Source organism: Alligator sinensis, unplaced genomic scaffold, assembly GCF_000455745.1.
Source record: "Alligator sinensis unplaced genomic scaffold, ASM45574v1 scaffold97_1, whole genome shotgun sequence".
Lineage (NCBI taxonomy): Eukaryota > Metazoa > Chordata > Crocodylia > Alligatoridae > Alligator > Alligator sinensis.
Genome location: NW_005841921.1, coordinates 3,447,799 through 3,474,686, shown reverse-complemented (window position 1 = coordinate 3,474,686; position 26,888 = coordinate 3,447,799). Strand labels below are relative to the sequence as shown.

At 42.4% G+C, this 26,888-nt stretch overlaps 1 protein-coding gene across 1 annotated transcript in view; it reads left to right on the top strand.

The window, feature by feature from the left end:
- MMP2 (matrix metallopeptidase 2) overlaps positions 1 to 26,888 on the top strand; it is a 61,496-nt gene that overhangs the window by 17,988 nt on the left and 16,620 nt on the right. The window contains exons 5-9 of the mRNA XM_006019075.3: positions 955 to 1,128; positions 8,860 to 9,033; positions 18,385 to 18,558; positions 20,672 to 20,827; positions 23,769 to 23,910. Of these exons, the coding sequence (XP_006019137.1) occupies positions 955 to 1,128; positions 8,860 to 9,033; positions 18,385 to 18,558; positions 20,672 to 20,827; positions 23,769 to 23,910 (820 nt within the window). The remainder of the gene's footprint in view (positions 1 to 954; positions 1,129 to 8,859; positions 9,034 to 18,384; positions 18,559 to 20,671; positions 20,828 to 23,768; positions 23,911 to 26,888) is intronic.

Sequence of the window (26,888 nt, the reverse complement as noted above, 5' to 3'; positions counted from 1 at the left end):
TTATGCAGGGGGTCCCTTCCGACCCTAACATCTATGAATCTATGAATCTATAACAGTATACATCTTTTTATTTCACATCAAATTCAAGGTTTCTGAATTTATTTTTATTGGGAAAATAATGGAATCATTATAGCATGGTTAAGCTTCATCCACTCCACAAAATAATACACTTGGGGTTGTCATCATTGGACTGAATGTCTGCTTAAGAGTAACAATGAACAGGAAACTGGTTTTTGTATTTGTGGATTTATTCTACAAAAGACCAATTAGTTCTCACACTTCAGCAATTGCTGAGCACAACTGGATGTACTACATATTAAAATAACTGACCATACCAGTGTAATTTTCCTAAAGAAAGTTTTACATATGACAGTCTCCTGAAATAAAAAAACAGGATCAGGGTATGTGTACATTATTAACATACCACTAGCACAGCAGTAGATCAGATTTGTGTTGGACTGAAAAAGCCAAACTGCTCTGAGGTATGTTAAGATCCTGTTCAGACTACTCCATGAAACCTTTAAAATGATACTGAACATTATAGAATATACTTTAAAATATACTATTAAAGAAGCTAAATTACTAAATGGATTAGCACACTCAGAAGCATGCATTGCCATGGCAGCTACTATATATAGAAATATATTTTTCTGGTCTGCTAATGAAGGACTTTCATTTTAACACTCATCATAAGTAATACCCTTGCAATTCTTTCAGAATTACTAGTAACCATGTTATTATTTAAGCTGTAATCATTTTGCCAATTGTGAGATGAACTACACATATTATTTCAAAGTGGAATTCAGCTCAGATTTCTATAGGAGTGCCCCTTATAACTAAATGTCATTCCAAAAAAACCCAAAAAACAAAAAAAGCAAAGTGTATTCAGACATTGAAATCTAGGTGAAAACAATCACTGATGGGATGCACTGTTGCATTTTTTTCCTCTTACAGTTGTTAGGGTGAAATATGGAAATGCGGATGGAGAATACTGTAAGTTTCCCTTCTTATTCAATGATAAGGAATATAACAGCTGTACAAATGAAGGGCGCAGTGATGGATTCCTTTGGTGTTCAACCACTTCCAACTTTGATGCTGATGGCAAATATGGATTCTGTCCTCATGAATGTAAGTAGAATACCATTTCCAAAGGCTTAATTTGTATGGGGAGGGGGAAGGGAGGAGTGATTCATGATGGATTTTAGTCAAGGTGTGCCAGCTCTCATTATCCTGCCTTTTTGGTTCTCACCAACTCATAGTTATTTTTCAAGTCCTTAGTTTAGATTCTGTCCTAGAACAGGCCTCTTTGTACCACACCATAAACTAGCAAGATTTCTCTAACAAAGGGGGCTCCCTTAGCTCAGAGGAGTCATCATCTGGTTATGCTCCCACACTATGTCAATCACTGTGCCCTGATGGACAGGACATGTTGGGGACATATAAGGAATACTGAGGAACTCCGGTAACCATGAAAGACTGTTGTGTATATTGAAATTGATATATGGCCAGTTTCAGGATCAAGAAACAGTATGTGCACCCTTTGTGACCTCTTTATACTCAAAAGAGAAGAGCATTTAGGCTTCCATCTTCAGCTCCAAGGACCTAATCCCAGAACTGGGTCCTAAGAAACTGCAAGAAAAAACAAAAGAAAAAATATGTGGAAAGCATCAACAGAAAACACTAGCTAAACAGAACTCCTCACCATCTTCTTGGTTTTCCTGAGGAAATTCAGGCTCAGGTTAATGAATGAAGGGGATAGTCTTTCTATCTGGTGATTGTATGTCTTTTTAGTCATGACACTTAGTTACTAATTGATGTGTTAGAAAGAAATTCTCTCAGCATATACAGTTCAGGAGCTTTCAACAGACTTATCACATATACCTTGAAATAAGTGAGAAGTGATTTACCAATACCAGTATTGCCAGACCAGAGCCAAACTGAACCTGGTCCCCCTTAACAAGGGAGATACCAAGAAGAGTCTTGGTTTCTCAACACCCATCAGCCTTATACTGTTGTAGTCCCTTTGCAGCTCATACAGGAATTAGACTTCTTCTAACAACAAGTGAGACTGTTATGTATGAAATTCTTGGCATAAAGACAGAAGCTTAGTCGACCAGAACCTCTATTGCCAAATTCATAGGAACACAATCAGATTTCTCCAGCTGAGAACCTGATCTATTATCCTCTGTTGGGATCCACAAAGCCCTTTTCTGCAGCATGACATACTCTGGTATTCTATCACACTGAAATACCCTAGTGCTTCTATACAAAATTAAAGTGACAGGATTTCAAGCACAAATAAAGGAAATAAATGTTGGTATGACATTATTTATATATTGGTACAGTGCACATTGTTAGTCAGGAGAGTGTTCACATTTTTAGAGTTAGGTTTTTATTTTTAACACATGCTTTAGGACTCTTTTACATATGAGGCAGTTTCAGTTGCCCAGTTTACACAGAGGAATGACACAGTATTTTAGAGACTGTATCTTAGAATCAATATTGTTGGGAAAAATGTTAGTGGGGTTTGATATTTAATTTTTAGCTTTGCAAATTGTAAAATGAATTCTAGATTTCACAGGCAATTTGTCTTATATTTGGAGTGATCTTTTAGGAGAAGGGCATTTACCAAAAAGACTGTGAGATAATTTCATGTGTCAGCAATTTTTGTAAATATTTATGCAATATGATTTTATTTAAAGCAAAAGTGATATTGTAAACAGTTTTATCTTTTAATATTCTTAAAATTTATTTGTATTCTTTAAAATCTCTATGCTGAGTTTGTAAAGTATTAGCTTGCAGATAGTTAATGTGTGTAATTGCTGGATATCAAACAGCAAGAAATATTTTAGCAAGGTAATAGACTACAGTTGAAAGACACTGGCCTGTAACTGAAGATAAGCAGGTTCTTTTCCCAACCCTGCAACTGATATATTTTATGATCTAAGTAAAATCTTTTCACTTCCCTTTGCCTCTGCTTCTGCCACTCCTCCTCATTTTCTCTCTTGTCTATTTACATTAGCAATTCACAATCAGGGTTCCATGAAATTCATTCAAGGGTGCCATGGGATGCAAGAAAATGTTAGTGGTGCTAGATGTGAAAACATGACTTACAAGATAATTACAGAGATTCATATAGAAATCTATAGTGTTAAAACATTCTGATCTGCTGTGATCTTTCTGAGTTTTTTTGCAAGAGAAGAATTGCTCTATTATTTTTCTGTAATGTAAAAAAAAAAAAATAAAAACTAAGAGCCAGCATTTTCTGAGGGGTGTTTTGAGTCTAACAAATTTGAGAACCAGATTTAGATTTTAAACCCTTGGAAGCAGGGATTGTTACACTGTGTTTTGTAGCACACTCAGCCCAACAATCTTAAAAGCCACATTGAAACCAGAAGACGATACTCCAATATAATAACTGATAATTATCGTCACAAATGAAATAATCAAATAAACTAAAAAAAAAGATGTTGGAAATCACTCTTTTCCTGCTTAGAACAGCTGCAGTCCACCTATTTGCAAGATTATGCCTAGAATATCTCCAATCTCTATGTTGTCCTGGAAAGGAAATACAAGATAATTAATGTCATAGGCAATCCTTGAAAAAAAGCCAATAATCTATTCAGTGTGTTGCAGGACCCACCCCAGATAGGGAATGTAAACAGTCTCTTCAGATGTCAAGTGGGATTATGATTCCTTAGGTTCCTATTTCTGGCAATGTTGAAGTAAAGGTTCTGAAATTGCATCAATGGATTTTCAGCCCTTTGTTTGTAACAAATTGTTTTGCAAGATCTGTGAATAGCTGTATGCAGATGTTTCTTGTTAACTACATTGTGGCATTATTCATTTATTATTCCAAGACACCATTTTCCTAGTAATAAACTGAGGGCAGGACAAGGGAGTTACATCGTAGAGTCTATTGTGTTGGTAAGAGTATTAATGGTCATCAGGATCTTTTTTGTTCTTTGGGAAATTCTTTACTTTTCTTATAAAATGACATAACCATGGCCAAATAACCACAGCCACATGAAACACCTGAAAAAAAACTTTAAGAGGAGAGTCTACACTTCAGGCCTAAGCCTTCTTTTTCTTTAGGAAGTAAAGAAAATTTAAATTTGATACTCAAAGGAGCTATTTTTTAACAAATGGCTCTTATAGGAATATGACCTTGTTCTTATCCACATCAAAGTCATTTTAAACCATTCCAGCAGTGTAATAGGTCAGAGGGCATAACAGTAGTAATCAACCCTTTAAACTACCCTTTATAGTCCCAAGGGCCTTACGCTCAGATCCACAAAGGTGATTAGGCACCTAACAGTCATGGAAGCTAGGTATTTAAGCAACTTTGTGGATTAACAAACAAGAATAAGGCCCAATGGTTTATAACGTGCAGTGGTGATATAAAGAACATTCACTCCACCCTATATGGCCAATGTGAAGACCAGGCTAGATTGCAGATCTGCTCTGGGAAAATGAGACTGCTGTCAACTGTTATACCAGGGTACACATAGCTATGCTCAGTCCCACACATGACAGCCAGCTGAGTAATGTTCATGGCTGAATGGCTCTAGTGAAAGGGCACACCTTACATATTAGACATTTGATTGAAGACTGGATATATTAGATTCAATTCTGCTTTCCCATCATTGTAAGTTCGCTGGCTTTAATGGTATTATTCCTGATTTGTTGGACTGTGTCATTATATCAGAATGTGATTCTTTTTGCCTTGATGATAAATAATTTAGCCCTTAGTTCAGCCTTCTGATTTAGAATCTCTTTCTTTTACAGTAAAACAAAGATTAAGATTAAAATAAAAAAACCCTGTACCACTATATGTCATTACTCCTGGGCAAAACAAAGAACCTTATTTTGACTGCAACTCAAAAATTATTCCCTGTAAAGTGGTGTTGTATGGACTTTCCATATGATTTTGCAATTTACCCATGTTTAAACCAATAAAAACTGCTATTAAAATATAGAGGTTGCTAGATCTGCAGTTGGAAGCAGCTTATGTGACGAGTCATCTAAACAACTCCATTTCAGTTTCTTTTCCAATTGTATCATTCCTTTAAAAGCTTTTCCCCCAATCAGTACAATCACTGCCCTATTTAATAGTCATTTCCTAACATGAAATCTGGAGACAAGTACTGAGTCAGACATGGACATATATGTCGGCATTAGGACAGTGCTCAGTCTGTCCACAGGTCTGATTTGGCCGGTAGGCCCAATCTGGCATGCAGCCCAGCCCTAATTGGGCCTGACAAGGGAAGGGAGCATGCCCTGGCCCTATCTAACTACCCAGAAGGGGAAGGGGACATGGCCGAGGCCTGGTCGAGTCCTGTAGGTCTTGGGAATTTGGTAGTAGGGAGTGCTTGCAGTCTTACTTGCTGCTACTTCCCCTCTGCCAAATTTCCCAACCCATGGAGAACCCCACAGGCCAGGTGCCAAGGCTCCACAGGCTCTATTTGGCCTACAGGCTGGAGGTTGAGCAACCTTGTGCTAGATCTTTGCCAGTGTCAAGCTCCAGTGATTTCTACTGAGTTCATTTGTTGCCTAGGGGGTAGGTCTCTGACATGGGTGCTTCTAGGATAAGGAAAGCATAAAGTGTTCTTAGTGAAGCCAGTTTGGCTATATAGAGAACAGTTTGGTCAGACAAGATCTCTTTAATCAATAAAAACATGTTAATTCTCACTAATTTATGTCCAGCAAGATGCACAGCACCCTCCCTGCAATAGGACAAAAAAATTCTGTGTAACTTGCAAGCACAAGTCCGTAATGCAATAATCAAACAGTGACTTAACTAGGAAAGAAATGTTTCCAGCAGTGATTCCACTCTACTCAGCCTATTGATAGCAAAGCCAGAACTTTGTCTGGTTTTCATTCTGAAAGCAAAACAAACAAATAAGCATCTCTCTCCCGAAACATACCATACTAAGCAAAAGGAAAAACTCATCCCCTAAAATCCAAAGTTTCTCCAATAACTTTAAAAAAATCAAAAGTAATGGAAATATCAACAATCAGAAGTAACTAAAAATGCAGCGTTCTGCAGTCATAAGCTCTTTCTTATTGCCCTCCCAAAAGTCTCTTGATAAAAGAACAAGGGGAACCCAATGAATTATGAGCTAGCTCATTTAAAATAAACCACAGAATCATAGAAAATTAGGGTTGTAAGGGCCCTCAGGAGGTCATCTAGTCCAACACCATGATCAATGCAGGACCATCCCCAACTATATCATCCCAGCCAAGGCTCTGTCTAGCTGGGTGTTAAAAACCTCCAAGGATGGAGATTCCACAACCTCCCTGGGTAACCTGTCCCAGTGTTTTATTACCCTCCTAGTGAGAAAGATTTTCCTAATATGTAAACTAAACTACCCTTGCTGCAACTTCAAACCATTTCTCCTTGTTCTGCCATCTGCCACCACAAAAAACAGTCTTGTTCCATCCTCTTTGGAACCCCCCTTCAGGTAGTTGAAGGCTATAATTAAATCTTCTCTTCTCTAAACTAAGTAAGCCCAGCTCCCTCAGCCTCTCCTCACAAGTCATGTGTCCTAGCCCCCTAACCATTTATGTTGTCCTCCACTGGAATCTTTCCAATTTGTCTACATCCTTTCTGTAGTGGGGGGCCCAAAACAGAACACAGTACTCCAGATGTGGTTTCACCAGTGCTGAATAGAGGAGAAGAATCACTTCCCTTGATCTCCTAGAAACACTCTGACTGACACAGCCAAGTATCCTATTAGCTTTCTTTATAACAAGGGCACACTGGTGGCTCATATTCAGCCTATTGTCCACTGTAACCAACAAGGCTTTTTCTGCAGAGCTTTTGCCTAGCCAGTCAGCCCCAGCCTGTACTGGTACATGGAATTTTCCATCCTAAGTGCAGGACTGTGCACTTGTCCTTTCTGAACCTCATGAGATTTCTTTTGGTCTAATTTTCCAATTTCTTTAGGTCTCTCTTTCTTTAAACCTACCCTCCAATGTACCTGCTACTCCCCCTAGCTTGGTGTCATCTGGAAACTTGCTGCTCCATCCAATCTTCCAGATTGTTGATGAAGATATTGAACAAAAACAGTCCCAAGACAAACCCCTGGGTCACTCCACTGCATAGATTTCATAGATTTCATAGACATTAGGGCTGAAAGGGACCTTGAAGATCATCAAGTCCAGCCCCCTGCCTATAAAAGAAGTCAGAGGCCACTATACATGTGAGAAAACCAGTCAGTGAAAATGCAAATTGAGATACCCAATGGGTGAAAGACAGGTGGGGGACTGGGGTGGGGGGGAGTGGGGGAGAAGGTGAATGTAGATTGCTAAAGTCAAGGTATATCATGTCTGCTGCTCTCCCTGCATCCAAAGAGCCATACATTTTCACAGAGTGCATAATCAATTTATGGAACTCCTTGGCAAAGGATGTTGTGGAGGCCAATACCATAACTGGGTTCAGTAGACAAATTTATGTGGGATTGATCTAGCAGAGGCTATTAAATACAACAGTCATGGATGTAACTTCAGGCTCAGGGCATCCCTAAAACTATGACTAATGGTCTGGCAAGGAGTATCTCATTTTACACAAGCTCTGTCTTATCCCATTAAGCTTCTTCTCTTTCCCAATTGGAAACAGAATGCGGGACTAGACGGAGCTTTGGTCTTATATGTTCTTATATTCTACCATTTGGTCTTGTATGTTCCTATATTCTGCCATACAGCTTCAGAGTAGAAAACATACAGGATTCATCAGGAGTTAATGTTGCGATGCTACCTTTATACTGATATCAAGTCACTTGAACACACGCATATCCCATTTTTATACATTTTTGAAAACTAGTTCCAGGGAGTCTAGCTGCGCTACCTTAAAACCCTCAGGAAGCCTGTGGCAGACCTAAAGGCAGAACCCACATCTGACTTACAACTTGTTCTGAGCCAAATTACAAAGCCCTCCTGCCTCCCATAGGTAATAGAGGAAGGTCTGATTCTCAGCTAGTGTAGACATTCTGTCAGTGGTTTACTAGTGATCATGGGGTTTATTAGATGGCACATGTGTAGAAGGATAGGACAGGAATCTGAATTTCTGGAAGAGTGGCATGCCATCTCCAAAAAATGTTAATTATGTACAAAGCAAGAAACATTTCCATCTATCCCTGTGCCAGAGGAGTGATATTCCTTTTATCATGTCTTAGTTATTATAGAGCATCAATCATTGCACTGTCTAAACGCTCAGAAAAGAAGCAGACCTATTGAGAAAAGCAGGATAGGAAAATCTAGGGTATTATCTTTTTTTCCTTTTAGTCTGCAAACTAGATGAATAGAGGAAGTTTTCATAAGAAAGCGTCATCATCTAAAACAATAAGTGCAGACTCTGAACCTGTAACAATGTTTAGGATCCTATTTTAGTAACATCTTCAGGACTGTGCAAATTAATTAGCAGAACACTGAGGGAAGTAGATGGCTCTTGGAATATTTTTAGAGCATTGTGTAAAGACATATGAGCTTCAGTAGTCAATAATATATCATGAGAGAGTATAAAAGGATATAATTTCATAAGCTCAAATAACTGAGTGGGCTTTTCTTCAGTCAAACCACATTAATTACATTGAACAAGTTCCTTCTTCTGTACATGAGTTCCCCATCTGTAATGAGGATGCTGCTTCTTTTCTCTCACCCCTGTCTGTCTTGTCTGGTTAGATGATGAACATTTGGTGTAGGTTTGTTTCTTGCTAAGTGTATATACAATCTCTAGTACACAGCCTAAAATAAGTTCTGCTGTGGGAAAAATAATCCAATTTCTAAAATAATTTATATAACAACTTACTGACATTAATATTCACTCATTCTAAAATTTCTGTTTTATTTTTACTGTAGCACTTTTCACAATGGGTGGAAATGGAGAAGGTCAGCCATGTAAGTTCCCCTTCAAATTTCAAGGCGTATCCTATGACCAATGTACAACAGAAGGAAGGACAGACGGATATCGGTGGTGTGGAACTACTGAAGATTATGACAGAGATAAGAAATATGGATTCTGCCCAGAAACTGGTAAACAGAATTTGATTTTGATACTACAATCCAGTTCATCACTATTCCATACACAACACGTGTAATCTTCCAATTGAGCAGTTAAAAGTAGTTAAGTCAGAGCCATCTTATGTGGTTCTATTTGAATTTCTATTTCCAAGTGATCGAAAATGTTCCTATTGTGGCACCTAGGCATACATACAAAATCACTCATACAATTACATATAAACATGTTAATATCTTAGTATTAAACTTTAGCACAAGCAGTGCTGCATTGCATTCCCTCCAAGAAATACAAAAATCCTAACACCCTTTCTTGATATCAGAAAAAAATCTGGAGAAACAGAATGCCATGTCTGCAAGGTTAAGTTTTAAGCACATGTCGATGAACAAATCCAAAAACTTTCTGCCCAGGTCCAGAAGAGATGTAGACTATAAAATACAGATCAGAACTCACCCAGTGAATTATACCCAAAAATGAATCAAGGCCAAGTCATGTCTTTGTGCCTTCACCACACAGTTTACCTGACTGAATCTGAATATGCTTGTTCAGACAGTCAGAACCACACACAGAGCATTGGACAAAACCTCAACACTGAACCTTTCCTGAGTTTTGAAGTGGACAGTAATTTTCCAGAGAGCATAGAGGTAACCATAGTAACAGTGAAATGGCTGAGGTGCATGATGTATCCCAACCAAAGTGTAATCCACATTTAACTGGGAATAAGCACAGGCACATGTATATCTAAGCACATGTGTCTTTAATTTATAGGTCTAAGTGTCTACCACTATATGGTAATTTATATGGTAAATTATGACTTTTTAATGTCTCTGAAACATGAGCGCCAAATGAGGTACAAAAACATGAAGGAAATTTAAGACTTAAGCAGTCAATGAGTAATGCTTAACATTTCATTTTTTCTTGATCCTCCTGTTTAGTACAGTCAAAAATAATTTAATAAATATACCCTTGTGGAGTTACAAGATAACAGTGAGTAAATGATATCTCCAGGAAAATTATCTTTCTGCTCTCTTTACAATTTTTAATGCTTGTTAACTTATTTCTTTACTATACAATGTGTCACAGGAACAAAATGCATTTAGAGGATTGTATAATTTGGAAAGATTAAGATGTAGACTAGAGCCAAAGGTATTCATTAAGACCTCATAAATCGGCTACAGTGGTTCAACAGTCTTGGCACTTAACAGAGCCAAGGTGAAGCTACCAAACATAATAAAATAAACTGTAGACCATAAATTTAAACCTAATTCTGGAACAACGGCTGGCTGAGGAACAAACCAATTGAATATATTTTTAAAGCTTTTTAAAAATGTTGTAGCCACAGGTACCAAGAGTATTTTTGCTTGGTTGCCTGTTATTTCTGACCTTGTAGTGTATCACTACATTTTACCCTTAAAAGCAAAACAAAAAATATGAAAGTATCAAATTCAATGTATGGTGATGTACACAGCAAAAACTAAGTGATTGATTGTTAAATGAGAAGGAAAACAGTCAAACTTTTAACCAAAATGTTATCTATAACTGGAGCCAGTTAACACACATGGTAACACACATACCTTATTGCCTGTATTTCAAAATAGTTTCTCCTCTTCTAATGAAGTTCACTAGGCCAATCTGGTCAGAGATGAAATGGAGCCCCTATCCACATTGTACAGTGGGAAAATAACCATGTAGACTAGCCATGGTACAGAAGGAAAGATTTTTTTTAACTTCATGAAAAGAAATGTTCTGCAAGACAGGGTACAGGGTTTTCCTTGAAGTGTTGTTAGTTCCATATAGAAAAGACCAAACACCAGTGAAAGGTCCAAATCCTGAAACCAACAGAAAGCAAAAGCTTTGACAATAGAAGAAGAGAGACTGAAAGAAGAAACTTTCCCCACCATACAACGACATACTTAGGTTGACACCCACTATTACTTCAACCCATGGGCCATAATAGCAGAAACAACCCATTGACATCAGCTGAGAATTTTTACGGTCCAGTGGATCAGTATTAGTTTGGGGTCCACCACCTAGCTCTCTGGCCTTTTCCCATCAGAGTGCATTGTAGAAGTCCTCTCCACAAAAGAACATAGAGAGTCTCTTTGTATGAAATCTGTCTTGTTTGCAGTCTAAGTATGGGTGACTGGTGCCTCCTGAGACTGGGGCGGCACAGTTTGTGGGTGGCAGTGGCAGTGGTGGGGTGGTGAGTGGTGACCACCCGCAGAAGCTGGAGGCAGTGGCATGGTGAGCAGTGAGCTCCCACAGAAGCCAGTGGCGGCAGCATGGCAAGCAGCAACCACCCACAGAAGCCGGCGGTAGCAGTGGCAGCGGAGGTGTGGGGAGGTGATGAGCGATGACCGCCTGCAAAAGCTGGTGGCAATAGTGGCAGTGGCAGTGAGAGTGGCATGGTAAGCGGCAACTGCCTGCAAAAGCCGCCGGCTGTGGCAGTCAATTTCAGGGAGGGCATGTGCCCCCCCTACCAGTCACCTATGCGTCTAAGTACCTCTGTCACCCACTTAAATTATGGCCTCGTGTTAGTCACCTAATGCAATAGGTGACTTTAGGACCGTACGGTTGCATCCAGATTTACAGACATATGTAGTTTGTAGCACTGCAAACCTCTTTGCAGAGCAACATACCACATGACACATCACCTGAACAAAGAAGAAGAGGTTAATATCATATATTTGGACTTTAAAAAAGTTTTGACCTAGTTTCCCATGATGTCCTCATGGCAAAATTGGGGAACTGCAGCCCTGACAGCCCTACAGTCTGATGGCAGGGGAACTGGCTCTGAGGTCAGACCCAGAGAGTGGCAGTTGATGGAACCAAAGCAACATGGCATATAGTGACCACTGATGTCCCCCAAGACTCTGTTCTTGGACCTGTACTCTTTAATGTATTTATAAATTATCTGGACTCTGGTGTCAGAAGTAGACTTGCTAAGTTGGCTGATGACACCAAACCATGGGGAAGAGTGGCCACACCTGAGGATAGGCTGGTGATCCAGGCTGACCTCAGCAGGTTCGCAAGGTAGGCAGATGAAAACCTGATAGAGAGAAAAAACTCGCATCAATATGGAGAGAAAAAAGCCACATCAAACTTAGAGGCTCGGCAGTGCTACACTCACTAGCACCACAACTGAAAGAGACTTGGGGGTCATGATTGAACACAAGATGAACGTGAGTCACCAGTGCGATACCACAATTGGCAAAGCAAACAAAACTATGGCTTGCATCTACCGATGCATCTCAAGCAAGACCCAGGAAGTCACTGTCCCACTGTACTCAGCCTTGGTGAGGCCACAGCTAGAGTACTGTGTCCAATTCTGGGCTCCTCAATTCATAACGGATGTAGAGAAGCTTAAAATAGTCCAGAGGAGAGCCACACACATGATCAGAGGGCAAGAGGGCATGCTTTATGAAGAGAGGCTGAGAGCCATGGTGCAGCATAGGCTCAGGGGTGACTTGGTGGCAGCCTATAAGTACATAAGAGGTGTGTATCAGGAACTGGGAGAGCATCTGTTCACCAGGGCACCAGGGACTGTTGGAAGACAAGGTCTAACCATCACAAACTCCTGGAAAACCTTTTTAGGCTGGACATAAGGAAAAACTTCTTTACAACCTGAGTCCCCAAGACCTGGAATAGCCTCCCCCAGAGGTGGTGTAAGCACCTACTCTGGACACCTTCAAGAAACATTTGGATGCCTATCTTGCTTGCATCCTTTGACCCTTGCTGACTTCCTGCCCCTGGGGTAGGGGTCTGGACCTGATGATCTTTTGAGGTCCCTTCCAGTCCTAATGCCTATGAAATCTATGCCTGGAATGTTAAAACATGCCCTGCACTTCAAATTTGCAGCACGGGGGTAAATTTTGCTACCAGGAAATGCTGGTAGCAAAAATAAATGGTGTGAAAAAAAGATATGGCACATACAAGAGGAGTGTGCACTGGCAGACAGAGAGGCTTGGTCCTCTTGGGAGATGCTCTGGCTGCTGGCCAGAGCTCTCCACTCCTTTAGTTGTCCACCGGCTCCTCCAGCATGCCAAGAGCCACGAGCAAGGAGAGGGCAGTTTCCCTGAGGCAGGGCAATTTGCCCCACACCAACGTGCATGTTCAGAGGCATGCACTGCACCAAAAAGTACTGGCACGAATTTGTGCCACTACTGTTTTGGGGCTGCAAGTGCACCCCTGCATGCGAGGATGTGCCCTAAGACTTTATTTCATTTGCCAAGGTGTCTCATATTGCATTAGACTCTACTCAGGACCCATTATTGCTTCAACAAATAACATAAACCAAAGCTGGTATAGGTTTCAGTTAGCATTAGGGCTACATTTTGAAGTACTCTTGAGGCACATTTACACAAGACATGTTAATGTGCCTGAGCACAAATTACTGCAGAGTAAGGGCACGTGTCTACATGTGCATGCCCTTCCTGCACAGTAAAAATGGTTAATCATGACTAAATTTGATACCTGCAAATGCAGGTATCAAATTTAGGCACTATTTGTTAAAGCACAATAATGCACATATACACATGACCGGGCACTAACTTTAGTGCCAGGTCTGCCTAGCCACTAGGGGACCACCCTGAACCCAACCTCAGGACTCCTGGCTGACTGCTTCTCCTTCCCCAGGGCTGGGATGCTCTGTGGAAGCCCCTAGCTGCAGGCTATAAACGCCTGTGCCCATTTTGTGCCCTGGGGCACACACACCAGGACCTTGGAGCACTTCAGGCCCTGTGTGCCCACCTGGACAGGATCCAGGCTGCCTCTGCTAGTCCTGTCCCCTAGCCAGAGATGCTTCTTGGCCACAGGTGAGTGTTGCAAAGGGCTGCAGCCTGGTGAACCCCCTGCCCAGCCCTGATATCCCTGCAGAGCAGGTGCCTGGCTGTCTCTGACAGCAGGGCCAGCACTGCTCCCTGTTGCTGCTCACCCCCAACAGTGTCTCCTTTCCTTGCAGGTGCTGTGTCCCATTTGCTTCTGCCATGTGGCTCCCTGTCACTGGCCATGCCCCTCTGATGAGCACTTCTGTGCACTATCCAGGGACAGCCACCAGGGATAGCCATACAGGGACCCAGAAAGTCAGTGTGGGATGCACCACCATGTCCTCCCCATCTTCCCTATTGAGGACCAGCCTCACTTGTGTGCGCATGCCTGAGCCTTCCACCCGAGGCCCCACGTGGAGCCAGGAGGATATTAGCAACCTTGTGACCCTCTAGGTTAAGAGGTTAAGAGGCAGTTCACACAGGATGGGCACTCAAACACCCATATTTATGATGCCCTGTCAGATGGCATGTGAAAGCAAAGGTACTCCCGGACTGTGTGGTAGTGCCATATAAAGATCAAGACTTTGTGGGCACAGTGGGTGTCCCTAACTGACAACAACTGTCAGTCCTGTCATGCCCACAAAACCATGCCCTTTATGCAGCAGCTAATCAATATTTTGGCAACCCAGGGCCTAGGACACAACCCTGCAGTTTTCACCAGTAGGGGGGGCCTGCCTAAGCCCCCACCCCATCCTGACCCCTCCGGTGGTGACACCTCCCTAGAGGAGTGGCCCTTGGGTGTTCAGTGCCTTGTCCCACCCACCTCCCCATCTGCTGTACCCACCAGCAGCTTAGGGAGCCCTGGACAGTGGCTGCCTTGCCAGCTCCACACTCCCAGACCCCACCACGAGAAGCAGCTGGCCATGACACCGCTAGTTGTCAGAAGTGCCAGCTCCTCTCCAGGGGGTGGGGGGTCCTGCCCAGACACCAGCCTGCTACACACCACAGGCTGCGGACACTGGGTGCAGCTGGATGCCATCACTGACAGGGAGGCCCACGCCAAGCTAGCAGCCTCACCTGCCCTGGACACATGGTAAGTCTTGCACTGGGGGGAGGGCCCTCCCAGTTCCCACCCCTTTCCCTGCTCCTGACCCTGGCCTTTGCCTCCCCACCCAGACTGCCTGCACTCCCCTGGCCATGGGTTCCCCCCCACCAGCACACAGAGAGGTGAGACACAGTTCAAAACTTCATTCAGCAGTCCATATCCCCACAGCTGGGTAGGCACTGGCCTCTCTCACCCTGAGGAATGTGTTGATGTTGGCAGCTATATCCTCCTCAGCAGTTGGGGGCAGGAATGTGTAGTTCTGCCCAGGTAGCTCTTCTGGCAGTGGCAAATGTTATGGGACAGCCTGGGCATGCCCCCATGCCATCACAGTACAGATTTGCCTGGGGCATCAGGAGGATCATCAGCAACAGGGCATAGTGCCTCAGGTACCCCTCAGCCTGCACAGACAGTTCACTGGGCACTGCCCAGGGCACACACAGTGGGGGCACACTTGGTGCACAGAAGCAGCATGGCAGGGGCCAGCCACAGGGTGCCTCTCTAGAGAGGCCTCCAGTAGGGAGGGTGGTGGTGCACCCAGCCTCTCACCCCACTTGTCCAGGAACCCTATACGCACTGAACCCAAGTGCCATAGGCGGGGGGGGGTGGGCAGGAGAAAGAGGGAGAGTGAGGTCTGGAGCCACAGCAGGAGATGCTGCTAGCAGCCTGGCCTGTCCTACCCTGGTAAAGGGGCATGGGATGCAGGCTGCCTGCAGCCAGTACCCAGTGGGCCACCAGCCCCAGGGGAGCAAGTGTGGATGGGAAGGCTTGACCAGTAGATACTTGGGCCCAGGCCTGCCCAGTTGAATTACCATGGTCCCTGGGCACCTGTGCACAGACAAGCCCACGTTTGAGGCTGGGCAGCGCACGGCCTCTGGTGCACAGCATCTTATCTCTGAAATGTTTTAAACTCTCAAAAAAGGCTTCTGTCTCTTGCCTCTGCAGGGCCAACTTCTGGATGTGGGGAAGAGCCTACCAGCCACAGCGGAGATGGAGGCTCCAAGTCGCTGGCATCCAGCACTGGAGCCACCTGGTTCTGCCAATGGCTCACCATGGACCAGACCGTCCTACTCTAGCAGCTGGTGGTGGTGGCAGAGGAGTGGGAGGGGTGGGAGTGGGAAGTGCAGGAGCAGGCCGACAGGTGGAGGATGTCACCCAGGAAGAGGTGCATTCTTGGGTGCAGAGGGAGCACTGGGTGCGGATGGAGGCCCTGAAGCAGGAGTGCATTGAGGCACTAGGCCCAGGCAGTGAAGGCAGCAGACACTGACCGCTGGACCCTGGACACCCTCCTGGTTCTGGAGGTCAAGTCCCCCACTGCCCAGTTCCCGTCTACTGCCCTGCAGGGCCCCTGGGTCCCACCCACTGTCCCACTTCAGGCCCTCGCCTGGCCCTGGGAGGTGGTCCTTCAGCGCCTCCTGCCCATTGGGAAGGGGGGTCTATGTGTTTAGGTGGGAGGGATGAGAGTAAGGGTTTTGAAGGTAATAAAGCTTATATGTTTCAACCATGTTCATGTCCTGAGAATGGTGCTGGGGATGGGCAGGTGGGTAGAGGGTGTGTAGGCAGTGGGGCAGGTGGGTTGGAGTGGGAGTGCAGGTAGACACCTGCCAAAAATCACTTACTGTGTATTAGATTAATGCACAATAAATTTAGTCATGCTCAAATGGACATGTAGACATGCCCTTACTGTATTACATTATTAACTGCATTGTTAAAAACTGTTTGCTGGAGCTCCCCAATTTCTACAACTAAATATGCTCTAGAAATAAATAATTATATATTTAAAAGTGAAGTGGTAAACTCTTGTTTGAAATCCTATAAAGTAAATGGCTTTTCAACAGCTAGCTATTAATTTTTATGTTTTAAAATGACAAATAATTTGTGTATAGGGTTATTTTGGTTTATGTCTTTTTTATACCTACTTTAGAGAATTATTTTAAATTCTGTTACACAGATGTTGTCTGCACTATACTCAAAACATGTTAGCATACATGTTTTAATTGATATGTGCTTAGATAGGAATATTTTATGTCTATGTGTGAAGAGATAAGTTAGTGGGAAAACAAGAACAAAACAGTCCATGTGTTAGTACCAAAAGTTCTGTAAATCTGTGGAAAGAACATTACATTTACCTCATGTCCTTTCTATTAGAGTTTCTTTACACACAACTCATTTTAAACCAACAAACCAACTTTCTCAATATACAAGTCCTAGATTCTTGACATCGCTCCAGGATATTTTCTTCTCAAATCTGTATTTAATTACTGAGTTATTTACCAATCATTTGCTTTTTTATGAGGTTATAATATTTGTCAACAAATCAGATTGTGACAGTTCAGGTACATACAAACATTACATTTAAATCAACCTAACCAAGTTTAGGATGTTCTAAATGCCCAAGCATGCAAGCGTTCATGGGGATTAAGTTGCCCTAAAAACAGTGCACCTGATCTAATGTTAGTTTTTATCCGATAAGAACCAGCTTTAGATCAGCATTGGTTGACCTGACATAAAAGGGGTGATCCAACCTAATGAATGCTTGCATGTGTCTTCAGCACAGCCCCAGAGCTGGGAAAGCCCAGCCACTCTGCACAGCTCTGGAACTGTGCTTTTTTTTTATACCCCACCCCCTAACCAGTGAACCCCTAGACCAGGTAGCCCCACCCCAGACCCACCAGTGCCCCAACCTCCAGACCCACCCTCACCTCCCCAGACACATCCCTGTGACTTATTTGGCTCCAGCTACTCATGCACCTCCTTCTCACAAGCAGTATTTCTGCCTGCAGAAATTCTGACTTAGGGTTAGGTAATTTAAACTAAGTTGCCTAAACCTGAACTGGGTAACCTGAACACTTATTCACACTCTGGCTGCATCTACATGAGATGCTGACTGTGCGGTAGCCGAAAAATACTGCGCAGTAGCACATCACAGCGCAGAAAATGTCAATATGCTACTGTGCAGTAGTATTAGGCAACTGTGCAGCAGTGCCACCTAAAAGACATTTGCTGATACTACTGCACAGTAACTCCAGTTACTGCTAGTACAAATACTAAATAAATGCACAGTAATGTCTGCACAGTAGCGTCTTGAGTAAACATGCCCTCTGGGGGGCAAAATAGAAAGCATCACCTGAAAAGACTCTATCAGCATTGCCAACACACAGACATTTGTTAAACATTTGCTGCTCTGTAACGGATACAATCAATGCTTCCTTCCAGTACTTGCAAATCCTGTTTTGAGGCCTGTTCTTGCTCTTATTGAAAATAGTGACAAAAAATCATTTCAATGGGAAGGACAGGATCTTTTTCCCTGCTTTTCTCTTCTGTTGCAGCCAGTCTTCTCAAGCTGTTATTTTCAGGTCTCACTAAAAGCATTTGATAAAGTTCATATTTTTTTAATTATATTCAGTACTTATGCATAATTTTGGGGGAAAGGGTTGTCAGTGTTTCATCACAGAAACTAAATGACTCTGTTTATTACACTTGAATATTGTTCTCCACAGCAATGTCAACGGTTGGTGGAAATTCTGAGGGAGCCCCTTGTGTATTCCCTTTCACTTTCCTTGGAAATAAATATGAGTCCTGTACAAGTGCTGGTCGCAACGATGGGAAGATGTGGTGTGCTTCCACAAGTAACTATGATGATGACCGCAAATGGGGTTTCTGCCCTGATCAAGGTAAACGTTTTTCAGCAGATATTTCAAACCCTTTAACAAGATGCACCACTTCTGTCTGTCTCCATATAAACAACTAGTCAATTGCCCATCAAGAATGATGGTGGGGGAAGCTTGCAGGGATGTAGCCCTGGGCCCCACTCCGTCCAGGCCTGCTGCCCCTTCCCTCCTGCTGCTTGGGGTCTGGGCCCACCCCCCCCTCCCCACTACAGCAGTGGGGGGAAGGGAGGAGCGGGCCCAGGCCCAATGTAAGGGAGGACTGGGCCCAAGGGTGGGAGAAGCCAGGCTGCTGCGTCAGGGATGTGGGGGGGAGCATCAGGTCCACAACGACTTGGTGGTGGCTGGTGGGATGGGACCAGTAGGCTCAGGGTCAATGCAGGAGAGTTGGGGGTGGAGGAGTAGGCCCAGGCTCAATGCGGGGAAGAGGCTTGCTCCTCCCTTCCCTCTGCAGCTACCGTGGTGAGCAAGGCCGGGCCTGCTGACCCCCTCCCAGTGCTGCAGTAGGCAAGCTTTCCCCCGGCTTGGGCTTGTTTCCCTACCCCCTGCATCAGGCCTGGGTCCCACCGTCATCACCAATGCCACGGTGCACTCGGTCTTCCCCCGCCCCCCCACCCCCGCTGCATCAGGCCCACTTGGGGATGGGAGGAGCAGGCTCGGGGCCAACCTGGAAGAGGGGGGTGGGGGAGGAGTGGGTCTAGGCTTGAGTGGGGGAGAAGGCCCACTCCTTCCCTGCCCCAGCTGCTGCTGTGGCCGAATTGGACTGGTCCCACTTTTCCTACCACCGCTCCACCACGGCAAACTGGCTTTTGCCCCACTCAGGCCCACTTCCCCCCCACCCACCGCGTTACCTGCAGGGAGCAGCGGGGGGTGGTGAGGCCAGCGGGGGGTGGCCTGGCCTCACCCCTGTGTTCCCACCACATCACGGCAGCAGGCTACCTTATGTCAGAATGCTTCTTCACACTCTCATTGGCTGTTTCCACCAGCCAATCAGAGCGCAAATAAAGCATTATGGACAGACAGACAGACAGAGTTAGGCTTTCATAATATTAGAATGATAAAAGTATATTGACTAAACTGCTGTAAGAAATTGATGTTATAGACACTATCCTCAAAATGAATGGTCCTATATTTGTACCTTTGAATGCAAAACATAAAAAATGCTTTAAGAAAACATCTGACCCCAGAATTTAGGTTTCATAAGAAGCTTTTCAAAGTGACAATAGGAGAAAGAAAGACTCTAGAAAAAATAAAGTCCTTCCATTTTTAAATATCTTAAGCATTAGTCATACCTAAGAAATGTGAGGCTTTTTTTTAAAGGTAGTGTTTGTAACCTTTACAAACAATTTTAAGACTGAGGCATCCAGACACATATACATTTCTCTTTTTTCTAGGACAGAAAATAACTGCTGAAATTTCAGACATTGCTTATAATTGTTGGTAAAATGCTTTCTTTTCATACTATGGATACTCTTTCACCTGTCAATGCTATTCATTTGTGCTCATCTATGTCACTGTCACTTCATTTTCATATGGATTATGTGGTGACTAGGTGTTGACAGGTCTGAAAGAACAGTACAAACATCCTAGTAACCTCAAGCAGGTTTTGAATACAGGATTCTTGAAATAAAGTCTATTGCACTCATCCAGAAACTCTTCCTTTCTCATCTTGCCTAAGTGATGTTTAACCAAGGCAAATAATGAGTAGATCTGTATATGTTTGCTAGGTTTTTAATGGTTGCAGGCAAGATTTCCGGTCCAGACTGTGATTAAATTCTTCTTTCCTAAATAAATTAAGCATTTTTCTTGAACCGTCTCCTTCATTCACAGGAACATTAAGTCAATGGCTAAAGTTACTATGCCTAGGAAATAGTGAAAATACATGCACAAGTCAATTATCCAAGATGATATAGAAGACATCCTTATGTCTAATGAAAAGTCCTTAAGAGTTGGCAACAGCTATAGCTGGAGACTGTTTGTCTTAATTACATGAAATATTACATCAAAAATATTTATTGGGGAATCTTTTTAGTGGGTAAAGGGGAAAAGGATAGGTCATGTTTTGGAGCTGGAATAAAACCTATCTTCATTCATGTACATGACTTGTTGTGTTGTTCAGGTTACAGCCTTTTCTTGGTTGCTGCTCATGAATTCGGCCATGCCATGGGATTAGAGCACTCTGAGGACCCTGGAGCTCTTATGGCCCCAATCTACACATATACCAAGAACTTTAGACTATCTCAAGATGACATTCAAGGAATCCAGGAACTTTATGGTAATATGTTAATCACCAATCAAGCATTCATATGTTACATACAGGCTGACCTATGGGTTTCAGAGGCTGTAGTATATGTATTTTTACTGATCAGAGATGTAACAGGAAATTTGCTGTTTTCTAGCCTACCTCCTTCTGGATATTACTACCCATGTTCCAGTTTAAAAACATCTCAACCCAGTAGCAAGCAGCCACTACAGTTACTGAGCTATGCAAGTCTCAAAGCCACTTTTATTATTTCAACATCTTTAGATGGAAATTCTAGAAGTCTATGAAATGCCATGCTGGACATCCTGGGCTATGTTCTTTCTAACATGAAGTTCTTAATTCGGGGTTTTTCATGGTGGCTTCATAACCATATTGCATGGGATTACTATCACCTATATTGCTAAACTGGGGAAAGACAAGATAGCTTCAGTTATATCTTTGCTAAATGAGAGAGGAGGATGTAAGGGTGTTCCTAGTTCAGAAAAAAAGATACAACCTCAACCCCAAAAAAGCAGTTTTAGGATTTAGATTTTTAGTTTTTACCCTTTTAGACTATTGCCAGTCAGGATATTCCACAGGAAGAAACAGACTCCTTAGCTATCATATATCATTCTGCCCTTAGAGGACTGTACAGCTCTGGTAGATTTCTGAGAGATGTTCATGTGTAGTTCAGGATAGAACCTAGGGCTAGCCAAGGGGTCAGACTCTTCTCAAGTATACTTCTTATTATCCAGAGAGAAAATGCTCCACCAGATATTAGTAGCTTTATTTATTCCCCTAGTAGATACAGAAGCAGCAGCTCATATACAAAACCCAGCCTTCCTCTTTTGACACCAGCTAGGAAAAGACTGAAAAAGGATATTCAAATCTGTGTTTCAAAAAGATTTTCTGTTTAAAAAAATACAAATAAGATACAGCTGTTTAACAGATGCATGTTACCTCCATCCTAACACTGTTGTTTTTTTTAAATTCTGCTTTGGAATTTGAACAGTGCTACCTTCTTCACTGAGAAGAAATTTCCTGGACTCAGAGGCTGCTAATCAATTGTGGTGGTTAGATTAAAATAAATTGTATTAAAGGAACAAGTTGTTTTTCAAGAGTCTCTTGTTTCTGCTCTGGTCAATTTAGGGAATTACTATCTGCATAGCAGATTTTTACAGGCCCAGTAATACATCAGGTAATTGTAGCCTAGGTTCTCATACACTGAGTCCTAAGAAAGCTAGACTGGTTAACAGTTCATATAGTCCCTGATATATTTCAAAATCATGTGTGAGTAATCAAACTTGTCACCTAATTCATGTATTAATAATGGGGTACAATGGGTTCATATTGTGTTGCATCTTTCCTCTCTTGCCAGGTCGTTATCATACAATCTACTTATACAATGCAACTAAGAGACAATTTTAATGCTTCCAATTATTAGAAGTTGGCCAGTTTTCAACAACTGATAGAAAGCAGAATGTATAATCATTTGGAGAACCAAACAAAGTTTAAATAGTTACTACACTTTAAAAAAATGCAGGGACCGTATGCAAAAAAAGAAGAGCGAGAGAGTAAAGAAAAGCAGGAGCTGGTTCAACAGGTCCATCTTATTCTGTTATTCATTTTTTTACTAATGACCATGGCTGGATGGTCCATCAGACAACATAAAAGAAAGAAATGCAACTAGAGTAGCAATACAACATAAGCAGATAGAGTTAAACTGGTTGTCCACTGAGTCAGGAAAAATTAGGGCTCCCTGCCACAATTCAGGCTGATCAATGAAATGAATAACTTTTGCATAGGATATGGTACTTGTATATACCAAATGTCTTCTGCAATCTCTGTGAGGAAAAAGAGAGTATCAGCAAGTTGAATCCTAGCATATTTTTAATATTTATCATATTTCTCTAGGGTATTATTACATGGTGATTATTACTTGACTTAAAGCTGTTGTTTTAAAAAAATATTTTATGGTCTAAAGAGACAAGACAAAGTGTTTTGGAAGTGGATGCAACATACAGGCAAAAAGTTTGGAAACTGAAGTACAGCAAACTTAAGTGACTTCTATAAGATCACACTGAAAATCTATGGCAGAGAATAAAATTTAACCACATTCTCTTTAATTCCAGTTGTGAGCCTGAATTACAGAACCACAGCCCCTTTAACTGAAATAATACCAGGCATTTTGTTATGGCATTTTTTAAGTTATGCAAACTTGCATTTTGCTTTTGAGACTGTTATAGTTTCCCATTTTCTAGCATTACTCAAGGTTAGACTGAATCAGCGGGAACACCACTTTGTTTAATGATGCTAAATGCCCTGACTGCTAAGAAGCATCCAGGAAGGCAACACAGCAGCAGACAAACAAGAAAACAAAATAAAATATGCCAGATGGCAAAGTGTATGTTTTGAAGAGCACATTTTGACTCTTAATGAGAGGGAAAAGACTACAAATGGCTCAAAATGTGTATTTATAGCTTACAAACTGTTAGCCGGCTGGACAAATCATAGCACAAAAAGCTGGGATGTACAGTCTTAGTTTAGAATTACCTGCTCATCAGTTCAGATGTCAAAGGAAAAAACAAACCTAAAACACTTTAGCTCATTATATTTTAAATTACCCCATCTCTGGAAAAGAAAAAAAAAGCTATACATAAAAATTGGCACTAAAAACTGCATCTCAAGAAGAACTTGCATGGAGAGGCAACAGAAAGACGTAGAAGTAATGTGTCTGGACTGCAGTTATATGGCAGGTTTTTAAAGAGCCAAGAACAGAACTAAGGCCTTCTGAGTTGTGATCCTGTATCCTGTCTCCCAAAACATTTCTTACATTTCTACAACAAAATCTTCAAATTGCTGTGATGATTTCTTCCCTGACACAATTTATTCATTTAGTGGTTTGGGGTCTTCATGTTATCAAAGTAACAATACACTTGGATTTTACTTAATATATCTCTTTTCTCTATTATAGGAGGATCAACTGATGTGGGCCCAGGTCCAGGGCCAGGTCCAAGTCCAACCCTTGGGCCAGTCACTCCAGAGATATGCAAAAATGATATTATATTTGATGGAGTTGCCCAAATTAGAGGAGAAACATTTTTCTTTAAGGACAGGTAAGAGAAGCTAATGTCACTGGGAGGGGAAGGAAAATTTCTGCTATGCTGCCAAAACAATTCTACAAAACCTAAAAAGTTGTCATTAAGTGTTCTGCTCTTTCTTCCATGTGCTCAAACATGGAAAAGTGTCCTCATGGACTCCTGTGAGAAGGAAGATAACCATCTACCTGCCTGGATCATAGAAAAGCAAATTTATAATTAGGGACAGGCTGGCAGGGTTATATATATGGGTATTATCCCCCAAATTAATCTTTTTTTCAAACTAAGTTCAAACTTTTCTAGGAGGTTCATGTATAGTGATTGTTTTAGGTGTATTTTGTGCAGGAGGGTTGGTTCATTTCCAGTTTTAAGACTACACTTGCCAAAATGCTATGACAACCACTGGGATGGTTGTAGTGCTTGCCAGAATGAAGAAATGCCAGAAGCCTCATGAAAGAGCCTTTTCTCATAACATTTCCATCCCAAATCTATAAACTGAAGAGCCAAAATTATTCTTGATGTCACTCTGCTGGCTTCTGTGGAGTCACACAGGGGATGAATTCAGCCCCCAAAAGGTCAAATAGTTCAGAGAAGAATCCAAACTTTTGAATGATTATTCAAACCAGACCAAAACTCTAGTCCTGTAGAGATTCTCCCATCTGTCTTGTTAATCAGAAAATTAGCAATGGATTAATGCATTAGTTAATCCACTCTCTTCCAGAACAGGATTTATTCCCTATAAACGTTTCCAGAAACCTTGCATTGCATTAATATAAGAACTGTAACTCCAGCTATGGAAATTCCTCCACTTCCTGTTGGAGAGAGCTCCCTATATATTGTACTTCATGATTTTAGCGTTAATGGTTTTCACTTATTTGATATGTTGTTAGAATTTTTAGATCAAGTTACAGGGAAAATGGAAAAAAATATTAGCAACTTGCATATATCTAAGCACATACACAAGCAACATATTTTCAGGTTAATTTCAATGGCCTTGTATATACATTTTACCATGGAGGTAATTTTACCTTGGAGGTTTTATTCATAAATTTCAATGCTAAATTATAGTACAGATGGCAGTAGCACCATCCATGGATGCTGTTGATTTCAAGAGTTCATTAAAAAGTAACAGAGTTCTCTGAATAAACTCCCATACAAGAAAGATTCAATACAGGTAGAGTCCAGCATCAACAAATAATAGCATTGTGTGAACTGAAGTTGCTATAATGACACATCAAGGCCATGAGTGGCTGGAATAAACCTAGCTAAGCCTTCTGTATGTTCTGGCCTCTGCTAGGTCCTAAGGGTTGAGGCAGTGGCACAACTAAGGAGGCGTAGAGGGATCATAGAGGCAATTGCCTTCGGCACCACCTTGCCTCTTCCTCTTTGCCCAGGGAGTTTCACACACCACACCGTGTGGTCCGGTCCGGTCCTCCCCTGCATCAGGCCCAGGCCTGCTTCTCCCTTTCCCCTGCTGCTGCAGCAGCGCGGAGGGGAGCAGGCCCAGACCACAAGCAGCAGGAGGGAAGGGAGAGCAAGCCCGGATGAGGGGAGCAGGATTCCATCCCCATCTGCTTCCCCCCCCCCGCATCATTCTTGACAGGCAATTGGCTAGTAATAGTATAATCTTTTTTTTTTTTTTTTTTAAAGCAGACTACTAGTTTAAAGCTGCTTATATAGTGGTTCAATGCATGGAATTGGCGCTAATCAAAATGTCATCTCTTCTGTTGTTATTTTGTTGTCCCAAACAAATGTGTGTGAAACCCTTGTGTTAGATTTGTTCCAAGAGCACCAGAAATCACCACAGATATGCACTCTGCTGAAACATGAGAGGCTTGTATACTTTGACTAGAACAAGGTGTGGTCCCCCAAAAATATACAGCAGTTTCCCAAAATTGGGCAATTTAGTATTCATTTGTGTCTGATTGTGTTATGCATCCAGAGGTCTTTTCCATATTAAATTTTCAGCTGGAATGTTTTTTTTATTTCTTGTAAAATAACATTTCTCAAATCCATATTCTTCTATTATATTTAAATTATCCTTTTAAAGAAAATAGATGGGGTAAACTAGATGGGCAGGCTCAGTGAGCCTACTGTCTTAACTCTACCAACTTCAGTTCACTCTTGACTCATATCAGTGTGAGATTAAAATGAAGTGTCATGGGCTGAAAGGCTACTGCTACTAGATTTGCATGCCAGCAGTAGAGAAGCTGAAGTGAAAAATGTAGGCATGGGAGAAAACCTTAGTAAAGAGATAATGACCAACTCTGCAGTAAACTGTACTGCTCTAGGCAGGGGCCACTAAAGCAAAGCAATGTAGCCACAGAGGCTGTGTCACACATGATGTGGACATTTGGTTCCCCAAAGACAACTAGCAGCAATGCACCTTGTGCCTCTGCTAGTTGTCCCCAGGGAACACCCATGCCATGCACACTCTGGCATGTGGCAAATTACCCTAGGTGGGGTAGGGGAGGCTGAGGACAACACTGGGGTGGCCCCAGCCTTCTTACCTGGGGTCTTGGGAGCCTTCCAGGGCTGCAGCCATGTCACTTCTGCCACATGGAGCCTGGCTGGCAGCGGAGCATGGTTAAAGCCAGCCAGTCTTCGGCTTTGGGCAGCACACGCTGCCACTGCATGCACCACTCCACTTCTTTTCTCCACAGGTTTTTTTTGATTCCTGGATATCCAGGGATCAAAAAAACCCTCTGCGTTGCTCCCTTGCAGTGTGGACAGCAATTGAATATGAGGTATATGGCATCTACAGTGCCACATACCACACGGCTGCACTTGTCTGGATGTGGCCAGACAGGCTAAATTTGCTATGTAGGTATGTCCTATGAAGACATAGTTAGATCCTGATCCCTGCTGAAGGGGCTTAGTGCTTCTATAATTTTAATGGGCCTCCAGGAATTTCCTGTTCGAGCACCTCTGATGGGATTGGGGTAACTTAGAAGTGCCTATGCTGTGGTCCATCAATCCCCAGAGAAGGAGGCATT